This window comes from Takifugu rubripes, chromosome 20, assembly GCF_901000725.2.
Source record: "Takifugu rubripes chromosome 20, fTakRub1.2, whole genome shotgun sequence".
NCBI classification, from domain to species: Eukaryota; Metazoa; Chordata; class Actinopteri; order Tetraodontiformes; family Tetraodontidae; genus Takifugu; species Takifugu rubripes.
Window position 1 is genome coordinate 296,109 of NC_042304.1, and position 10,680 is coordinate 306,788.

A 10,680-nucleotide genomic window follows, 5' to 3' on the forward strand; every position below is an offset into this window, starting at 1 on the left:
TGTTTGGTAGGGTGGCTGGGTGGCTGTTTGGTTGGTAGGGCGGCTGGCTGGCTGGCTGGCTGGCTGTTTGGTTGGTAGGGTGGCTGGCTGGCTGCTTGGTTGGCAAATATTTTAAACAGTCATTCCAGTACCATGAGGCAGTGTATGAGGTTAAGTGAGGAATCTTGGCTCACATCCTGGCTTTTATTTTCTCAGACCTGTGTCATGTATTTTAGTGTGGCACCAGTTCTCTAACCAGTTCTTCACTAATAGTGGCTCCATCTCCTCAGATGAGATTATGCAGCAAGAAATCAGGCCTCTGCTGGCTGTGGACATCATTGAACAGCTCCATCGGCAGTTTGCCTTCCTCTCAGGTATGTGAAGACTCCTCTGCTGCCCTTAGACCTGCCTGCCTGCCTGCCTGCCTGCCTGCCTGCCTGCCTGCCTGCCTGCCTGCCTGTCTGTCTGTCTGTCTGTCTGTCTGTCTGTCTGTCTGTCCTCTTACGGTTCCTCTCATTGGTCCTATCATTGGTCCTATCATTTTTTCTTCCTACTCTTCCTCTAAACCAGGGGTCGGCAACCTGCATGCGGCACTCTTTAGCGCCGCCCTAGTGGCTCCCTGGAGCTTTTTCAAAAATATGAAAATGGTAATTGTTTTAATATAATTTCTGTAGTAGGAAATTTTAACATCTCATTATAATGGAAGTTAAACTTAAAGCACCATCATACAGCAGAGTGGCCACATGTTGCGTCATTCTGTCCAGGATGTGCTGCAGGGAAAATAAACATTTAATCATGAATGCTCATTCATGTAGCCTGTTTATCATTTGGAAAGTAGGCTAATATAGCTAATATAGACACTTACAGCATGTGTTGCCTTCATTGTAAGCCTTATAAAAGGCTTTTAATTTTTTGATGCTCCAGACAGATTTGTTTATTGTTTTATTTGGTCCAATATGGCTCTTCCAACATTTTGGGTTGCTGACCCCTTCTCTAAACCTTCCGTTCACTCCTCCTTTCACTCCTCTCAACCCTTTTACACCTCCTTTCACTCCTTTTCTCTCTCCTCTTAACCTTCCTCTAACTTACTACTCCATTTATCCTTCCTCTCTATCGTCCGTTCAATCCTCACCTCACTCTTCCTCCCACTCCTTTCCAACTGTGTTTTATCTTCCTCTCATGCTTCCTCTAACTTTTCCTCTCACTATTGTGTCACTCTTTCTCTCAGTCCTCCTCTCATCCCTCCTTTCACTTTCCCTCCTCCTCCACATTATAGAAAAGTGCTTCCAGAGCTCCCAATCAGTGTTACCTTCCACCGGTGTAGCACCTGTCTATCTCTGCATGTCTTTGGACCTGTTTACAGGACAATGCTTTTCCACTGAAAACCTTTTAAAGTTAACAGTGTATTGGTGGTCCGTATACATGGATCATTTTTGATCCATTGTCAGCTGCATGAGGAGAACATTTGCTACAGATTCTTAAAACATTGTTGTGTAAATGGAGCCTTTAGCTCCACAGAAGAATGCGGGTTTGGGGTTGTCTGTATGGAGTTCAGTTTTGAGACATTTAACAGGTCATTTCCTTCATGCTGGAGAGAAAAGTGACACTTTTGATTTGTCAAAACTCATCTGAGCAATGAGCCAGTTTTTAAACCAACTGAAAGATGAATTAGGCTTTAAAAGAGGACCGAGAGAAATAAGACTTCAATCCTTAAAATCCATTAATGATGCTGAAAAGTTCCTTGAAGTCAGAAAGAGTTTGTTTGTAGAACATCGATAGTGAAGACCTCAGCGATACTTTTCATAGCAAAAAAAGAACATTGTTAGAAACTGTCCATACAAACCTAGGATTTTCCTTTCAGGATCAATTAAACTAAAAGCATGCATGGTCATTTTTGTTTAGTGCAATAAATGATGTGTTTATGAGACCAAACTCCAAGTCCAGTCCTATAAGTTTTAGGTTAATTAGATTCTGACTCTTGGTCTGTCTAAACAGTAACCCGGGCTTCCCATAGCCAGATTAAGGCCATGTTATCCTAAGACATGCAGTGCTGTTTGCCTTAATGCTCCTCATAAATATGCTTCAGTCTCTGTATTTTACTCTAGCATTAATCTGCATCTGTAAAGAAGGTTCGATGGGGCAAAAATCTGAGAATGCTATGGAAAAATATGCAATACATCACATTTAAAATGTTAAAACACATTTTTTAACATTATTTTTTACATTAGGACCGTGAGTGACTTATATTCAGTGTCAGAAATCGGTGTCTTAAAGCATCTTCTGCAAACCTCAGTGACATCACATCCTGCGTCGGTGCCTCCATGTGCTGCCTTTCCATTCAGGAGTGTGTTTTTAGGACATTCTTCCAGATGTCAGTAATTTGCAGCTCACCCCTTCTGGATCTCTTGTTTGTTCTGAAGGAGGGCGCGGTAAAGATGGTGCCCCTATCATCACCTTTCCAGAGAACTCAGGCTTCAGTGAAGTGCCGGAGGAAGACTTCCTCAATGTGATTACCTATCTGACCAGCATACCCAGGTACCCTCGCATTCCTTTAGCAGAGAAAAGATAAAGGCATATTGATCCCAGTTGGTCCCACTTAGTCAGTGTGGATGTCTTGTGTCTGCAGTCTGGATGCTGCAAGCATCGGGTTCATCATCATCATTGACCGGCGAAAGGACAAATGGAGCTCAGTGAAAGCCTCCCTGTCCAAGATTGCTGTGAGTTGTGTAAAACTGTAAATGCAACCCCAACCCTGAATTCATAATTAATTTGAATATCCAAAAACTATTTCATATAATTTGGTTTCATGTGTGGTGGAGAAAGTTCAACAAAGATAAAATACTTAAGTATGTGACTTAGTGTATTTAGTTTATGCTACTTTTGTGTAGGGGACATTTCCAGGGAACCTGCAGCTGGTGTTGGTGCTGAGACCATCCAGGTTCTTTCAAAAAGCTATCGCAGACATCGGAATCAAGCTGCACAGGGATGATTTTAAAATGAAGGTACCGGTAAGCATGCTTCAGTACAATGATAAAAAGAGCAACAACTGAGTCAGTCATTGCTTATTTTTACTGTGTTACAAAATCCACATTGGGCACCAAAGTTCTTCACATATAAAAGCAACACAATAACGACAGTAAAGTAAACACATATACCGGTATATGAAAATAACACAACAGATAAAGGTTTAAAATGAAAGACAGTAAAAAGACATGAAATGTGACAAGATGATAAATGGCCTAGAAGACATTGAACTCCATTCCAAAATACAATTTAAAATGCTGGACGAAATGGAGAATGTTGCATGTTCTCTGGTATGGCTCCATCAGTGTTCAGGCATGGAAACTGATTCTGTACTGATAACAATTGTGCCCAGTGGAAGAAAGTACAAAGAAACAATAACAAGGGGTTTAGGGTAAGGGGTAATACAAGATCTGCCCCTCATCAATGAGCTTTAGCTTCAGAAGACGGTAGGTCTCCAATTATAGGTCAAATATAACAGAAGGTGCTTAACTCTGACCCTAAGCCTGAACTTAACCCTGTCCCTAATGTACGGTAACCAGCCTCAGCCCTCACCACAATGGTAATAACTGGGAGATACAGATATGTTCTTCAGTATATAAATTATTTTGTGGGCCAGTGGGTCAAAAGTCTAGATTTGCTACAGGAGAAAGGGGTATCAGCAATGTGCATTGAGTGGAGAGTAAAGGATTCACACAACCAAGGTTAAGTTTGCTTATATTGTATTGCTTAAATGGGAAAAGACTGAAATGCCAATACACATGTAAACATTAAACAGCGATAGAGTGAATAAAGAAAGAAAGAAATCCTCAGATGGTTCCCAAATCACAGTCTCTCTTGGGTGGCTCGCCACGAACACTGAATCTCCCCTCTACCTCTACAGAACAGGAGAAATCCCAGTAGACGAAATCTTCTTGCAGGCCTTGAACTCAGGACTCATTCAGAAGAACAGAAACACACATATATATCCACATACATCACAACCTTGGCTTCCAATTTTCCTTACAACTATCCTTACCGTACATCAAATTATCTGAACACATTTCTCAACATCAATATTAAACAAATTGACTGAATCTTAACTCTTCTGTTACAATTTCCTTTCTTTTAACGCCACTCACTCTCACAAATAAAAACAGAGTAAGGGTAATGTAAATAAAATAGTTTCATATAAACAATTTTCTTTTAAACACAATATACATGAAATGAACGCCTCTTTACTCTATCAACTTACCATATGCACATTTTAACAGATTTAAAATGTAATATATAATATCAGCGAAGTTTACTCACCAGCGGCTCACGCATTAAATACACATACACACTGGCACAACTGCAGATAACACGGCTCTCACCCGTCCAGGTTCTCTTGCTTCTTTGGCAGAATACACGGTCCACTAATGAAACCACGGCAAAAAGAAAGTTTCGCTCTCCACACCAAAAACCACAGTAATGAAAATTAGTGAATTATCTTGCCCTCTTAGACAAAAAACAATCGTATCTGCAGCAAAAAGTTAGCAGGCGGCCATCTTGATGTCGGTCCGGTAGCGCGCGCGAGAGAGAAAAAAACCCGCACAAGCCACGACACGTACACCCTGACCCTAATTGGTCAATTATATCACGTGAACTCCTCGTGTCACCTGGATCTTGCACATCTTTTATTCTACTTCCACAAAGGCACATTCACCACACTTAAATGAAAACAAAATGCCCTTTTTAACAGACTTTAATAAACAAACCTGTGTGGATTGATTTTACCTACTTATTACCATATTTAAGATTTTTTAAATAAAAAATATTGCCTATCCCTTCTCCGTAGGATCATTTTAATTGAGCTCCTATTTATTTATTTTTTGCAATAAAATATGAATTTATTTATTCTAACAATTGAGCTATTATTTAAGGTTTAGTAACCTGGGTTACACTAACATGACGGAGGTCCCTAACCATGACCTGATGGAAGGTACCCAACCCTAAACTTAACCCTAACAAGACAGAATGTCACTAACTCTGAGCTTGACAGGATGGTCACTAACCCTGATCTTAAACCTATAATGACAGGTCACAATCCTGTTAATTTCTGGAAGGAGACATCAACAGTTCTTCTATGAGACTCTGCAAATTTCATCCTCTGTAAACATACAGTGGTAGCATTTCTGACTGACTGGCTGATGCCCAGAAGGATAATGTCTCTGATCAGCCATGTGGGAAATGAGGAGGGTGACTGCTGTCAACTGTTTTACAGATTGTGATGCTGAACTCTCTGTCAGACCTTCATGGGTATGTGGACAAAGGCCAGCTGACTGGAGAGTTTGGAGGAAGCCTGGAGTACTGCCACAGTCAGTGGATACACCACCGTACAGTGAGTTTGAGTGCTGCCTACTTCCACTTGAGATTCAGTGCTGGTGGACTCACAATGGTGTTCTCCCTCAGGCCATAGAGAACTTTGCTGTGACAGTAAAAACCACAGCCCAGCTGTTACAGAAGTTTGGAACAGACCTGGCAGAGACTGAGCTGCCTAATGATATCCAGTGCACCAAAGATCTTCTGGTGACCCACACAGTCAAGCACAACAACCTTAAGGTGATTCATCCTTGTTAACATCACATCCAGTAAGCACGTGTGAATGCTATGAATGTGTGGAAGAAATTGGTCTCCCCCTGGCATGAAGTAAGCTTGCTAAGATCAGCTGTGTAAATTTTCCTGTCAAGTTAGAATAAAGATGGGATTCAACACTAAGCACAGCCAAGTTAATCAAGTTTAGTTAAAAAATAACCTTTATGTAGTGCTCCTCCGACTGCCAGCAGCCTTCTGATGAAACAGTGCCCCTCACGATCAACCAAATCCAAATTCTTAGATTCTCCAAAACTAAAGAATGAAAGACCCAGCAAACTAGTCCGTGTTCTTTATGTGTGGCTTAGAAAATCACTCACCTGCGGTCTGTTTGAAACTGCCTGATGGGTGACGTGCACGTTTTTGTTTGTTTCTATGTGCACCAGGAGGAGCTGAAGCTTGGGCTGAAACAGGGCACCACCCTGTTGAGCTGCATCAGGGAGCAGGCCGCCAAGTCTCAAAACCACAAGCTAAGTCCTGACGAAATGGAGAACCAAACCACCGTGGAGAGGTTAGTTCCTCAGTCTGACCATGAAGAGCTTGCCGCGCTGCAGGTCCTGCGGCTTCTGACACACCCCTGCTGTGGGATTCAGGCTCCTGGCTCAGTTGGACGAGACAGAGAATGCGTTTGAACAGTTCTGGTCCAAGCACCAGCTGAAACTGGAGCAGTGCCTGCAGCTCCGCCACTTTGAACAGGACTTCAGAGATGTAAGTTCAATCCACACATCTGTCTGATTTGCTCAGCCTGCTACTAAATGGAAACATCTGGAATCAGCCTTTACTGTCAAAACTCATGTTGTCACTTACAGTAACAGGATGGAGGTAAAAACCATATTTGCCTTAAGAGAATGCAACTGAAGCATGAATGATGTCTTTGACTTTCCCCTCTTTGCCAAGGTTAAAATGCCTCTGGACAGTCTGATGGACAGCCTGGTCAGCCTGTCAGACATTGGAGATTGTGTGGCCAGAGTGGAATACCTGCTGAAGGAGCTCAAATCATTGGAGGAGAAGGCTCAGGTTGGTCCACATTTCACATATTTGATGATAACTGAAAGTCTAGGACACCAAGACTTTGGAAACAACAAAATTATTTTAATGACCATTTGTTTCCTCTAGCCCACAGTAGAAAAGGCCCAACTCCAAGCTCTGCACGGGGACCAGCTGATCCAGAGCAACCACTATGCTGTAGATTCTATCAGACCCAAGTGTATTGAGCTTCGCAGAGTCTGTGACAACTTCAGCAATGAAGCCAAGAAAAAAAAAGACATTCTGGGCAAATCGTTGCAAATCCACACGGGAATCACTAAGGTGTGGTGAAGATGGGTGTACTTGTCCTGTTCTTTCCTGTCAGGCAGATTGTTTAAATCACACTTTGCTTCACCTCTAACGTCGGGTCAACATGTTAATTGTTAACAAGTGTGGCAGCACAACACAGATGGGACATGGTCAGGGAAGATGAGTGAGGAGTCATCTTCCAACAATATCTGACCCAAAGACACAAACAGTATTTGAACACAGTGCAGAACATTCTTATTAGGGACCAATCACAGGGTCTGACACCACCAGATGCTGGTGTTATCATGACTCAGCCCAACCCATCCTAATATATGCTATGCCACATCTGTGCTAGTTTTCACACTTTTACTATTTCAGTTTGAGGTGAATTAGTTGTATTTGTATGATTATGCCCAGTTTTAATGTCACAGAGTTGATAAGATCACAGCTTACAGTTGAGTGTGAAAAAGACAACTAAACCTGTGTGGTAACTTAGCAGTAGTGCGAAATGAGACACTCTTGAAAATCATTTTCTTCTTTTAACTTTTTATCTTCTATTGAAGTATCCCATTTTCCCCTGTATACAGGTGAACCAGTGGTGTGAGTCTGGTATTTATCTGCTAGCTTCTCAGGCTGTGGATAAGTGTCAATCACAGGAAGGGGCGGAGTCAGCATTAACTGACATCGAGTGCTTCCTAGAGTCGGCAGAAAAGAACCAGCTGAATGACCTGAGGAACCTCCATAACCAGTATGAAGTTGTTCTGTCTGAGGACATCAAGGTATCTTGTGAGGAGGTGATTGGGAAAGCAACTGTGATGAGGAGGAGGGTCAGCAGTGATCTGTGTGTCTGCAGGCCAGCGTACTAAAGGCCCTGAAGCGCCTGGAGGATGTCCAGGAGATGTTTGAGAAGCGCCACATCAGTCTCAAGAGGCTGTCTGCAAAACAGACAAGGCCCGTCCAGCATGTGGCCCCACGACCCGAATCGTCCCCCAGGCAGCCCTCAGCGAAGACCCCCCTGCGACAACAGCGTGAGTGTGACACGGTCCAACTGATTGCTGCGCCACTTTGCTGTGTCACCATCAGCATTTATGTGTAGCAGCAGTGTGTAGTGGACAGGCTTCTTCTGTTTCACGCTGTCTGTCGGCTTCCTTCCAGCTTTGGCTCGTAGAGCGTCTGATAACTCAAATGGCGGCAAGCAACCCGCTGAAGTGGATCCTAACAAAAAGAAGAGTACACGCAAAGCCAAAGCAGGCATCAAGGTACTAATGGTATTTCCGTTCAGTGGCGTTCAGATCAGGTTTCACAGGTACTAAAGTGTTTCCTGTAGTCCTGTTAAGACCACTGCCTGTCATTTGTAGAGTAGAGTGGGAGGACTAACCACCACCAGCTCAGGCTGCTCTCATACAGTTTGGGCTCAGCAACAAGAAAAAGGACTTGTTCCAATTTCAACTAGTTCAACCAAATGATGCATAAATATTTTACTTTGAGCAATTGACCACCCAGAATGACGGATAATAGCGCCACCTGGTGGTTGACACTCACCATTTATTGACTGTGACGTATGTGTTGGTCCAGTAAACTTTCTTTCTTTCACTTTGAAATGCTGTAATCTCCACATCAACCCTGTGTGGTAATATCTCTGTATTTCTCTGTAAATGTGGTGCATGTGTGCCCTGGTTTTGACTTCACAGTCTCACAGTTGTGTAAAGTTCTTGACATTAGTAGCAATAGAGCAGTGGTTCTTAACCTTGCTGCTGGTACTGAACCCCACTGGTTTCATATGCGCATTCACCAAACCCTTATGTATTGAAAAATAAATTTTTTTTCTAAATTTAGACATGGGTATGTTTTACTGGTGCACAAAATGAACAGTGCTATAACACTGTCTTCAAAGAACAAAACTAGCAAAACATGATTTTCCCACAAAAACATGCAATTGGTTGAGCAACTTTGTACGATGCTGTGAGGATCCGTTTGTTGAGACCAGGCAGAGTGGCTTTTTCATCGAATCTGGCTCTCTTCGCCTTGAATTCAGCAAGCATCGTGTTCTTGTTCCCCATCTCCGTGCAGCTTAAGGAAGCGTTCCTTTAGTTTTGTTTGCGCTAGACTAGAAGAGCTGAACTTGACATTGCATATCATTCAGTTAGGACTCTGACTCTCATCCGTTACACACAGTTAGTATGAAGGGATTCAAATATTAAGGAAGAAATCACACTACGTACCATCACAACAGTCACAAGTCGACTACTGGGCACCAAATTCCCTGAAGGCCGAGCAATGTAGCACATTTTAGTCCATCCACAATCAACTAATAACTATCAACCACAGCAGGGGGCTGAGGTTCACCCTCTCCCAATGACCTCTGGTCTGTCCTCTAGCACGGACCTTCTACCGGACATGAATTAGAGGACAGACCAGAGGTCATTGGGCTGAGGGTCACCCTCTGCCAGTGACCTCTGGTCTGTCCTCTAATTCATGTCCAGTAGAAGGTACGTGCTAGAAATAGTCTGTTCTCTTTAGGATGAAATGTGGTGTTTACATTAAACAGACCAACCGTGAAAGGTGAAAGGTTGTTTACTCTTTCTTTTAGGAACTTACCAGTACATTTTTTAAAACCATAACTTTATTGTATGAAAAGAGCTGAACCTAATGATATCGTGATGGGTTAAATCCACAACTAAAAGTAGTGAAGCTAGGCAGAGAGACAGTACCATATTTAACCCATAAATGTCTGAGGAAGCCGCTGCCTGATGACCAAGTGCGCTTCTGTGTCCCATAGATTGAAGTGATGCATGAGGAGAGCCAGGGAGGCTCCACCCATATGGTTGTGAACAATGAGACGGAGGAGAGTCTGTCTAACAGACGGAGGTAAGGACACACAATATGGCCACCAGACAGTTCCTTGAGCCTGAGCCGGGGGGGAGGGGGGTGTTGTCGTGAGCGTGCTGCAAGCATTTACAGCTCCCTGAACAGCTAACATCTGTGTGTGAGTATAAACTGTGACATAAGACCCTTCTGTGGAATTTGTGTTTAAATTTAGCCAGTGCTGCATGGGAAGGGCCCACAGAGAGGACATTTCTGTGTATGAGGTGAAGCCTGAGGAGCTCCTGTGGGCTCTGGTTCTTCGATCCCTGTAATGTATCACTGTCGGGGGGCTGAAGACACCAGACAAAGTCTGATGCTAACCTGGCTTCTGTGCTACCGTGCTTTTTTTATTAATTCTGTAAATATTCACGTGTGATAAAGTGATTGGTGTAATCCAGAATTGTTTGAACTAATGTAGCCACAACACAGAAATGATCTGCTAACATTACTGCCTGAAACAGCATTCAGTCCGTGATGAACAACTGCCCTATCTGCTCAAACTCCCCACTGGGATCTTCTACGAGTGATAGCGAGTTTTTTCCACTGGACTATAGCCTCCCCTGGCGCGTCTGTCTGTTTATTCTTGCAAAATGCTGTAAAGCTCCCGTTTTTAGGAGCAGTAATATCAGCTCTGCACTTCACGGTCTGGAGGGGAACTCCCCACGTAGCTGCCAAGCCCTGACCCTGAACAAGACTGAGTGGAACCGTGCAAGTTATGCGTTTATGAAAGGATTTTTGTACTCATACCTTCAGAGTGTCTCAGTAAGGCTGTCTCTGACTCCCATACACAAACTCATTCATGTTCACAGCCTTATATATATATATTTCTTACTTTTTTCCATAAATGCGCAAGCTGATTTGCAGCACTCCCAAGTGTGGCAGGCACTGAATGCATCATCATTATTGTTATTCTTGCTTCACTTATCT

General features: G+C 43.1%; 1 protein-coding gene across 11 annotated transcripts in view; it reads left to right on the plus strand.

Moving 5' to 3' along the window:
• The window catches only part of mcf2l2 (MCF.2 cell line derived transforming sequence-like 2), a 66,181-nt gene that overhangs the window by 15,872 nt on the left and 39,629 nt on the right, over positions 1-10,680 (plus strand). For 10 of the 11 annotated variants that reach the window (XR_003886250.1, XM_029828047.1, XM_029828051.1 and 7 more), the window contains 14 exons: positions 270-353; positions 2,400-2,514; positions 2,606-2,696; positions 2,868-2,987; positions 5,246-5,362; positions 5,434-5,583; positions 6,000-6,124; positions 6,207-6,321; positions 6,511-6,630; positions 6,730-6,921; positions 7,476-7,667; positions 7,742-7,916; positions 8,044-8,147; positions 9,668-9,756. Coding sequence is in view for 10 of the 11 variants with exons in the window: in XM_029828047.1 (XP_029683907.1) it covers positions 270-353; positions 2,400-2,514; positions 2,606-2,696; positions 2,868-2,987; positions 5,246-5,362; positions 5,434-5,583; positions 6,000-6,124; positions 6,207-6,321; positions 6,511-6,630; positions 6,730-6,921; positions 7,476-7,667; positions 7,742-7,916; positions 8,044-8,147; positions 9,668-9,756 (1,789 nt within the window). In the remaining variant the exon portion in view is untranslated. The remainder of the gene's footprint in view (positions 1-269; positions 354-2,399; positions 2,515-2,605; positions 2,697-2,867; positions 2,988-5,245; positions 5,363-5,433; positions 5,584-5,999; positions 6,125-6,206; positions 6,322-6,510; positions 6,631-6,729; positions 6,922-7,475; positions 7,668-7,741; positions 7,917-8,043; positions 8,148-9,667; positions 9,757-10,680) is intronic. The other variant, XM_029828046.1, reaches the window with a different exon arrangement.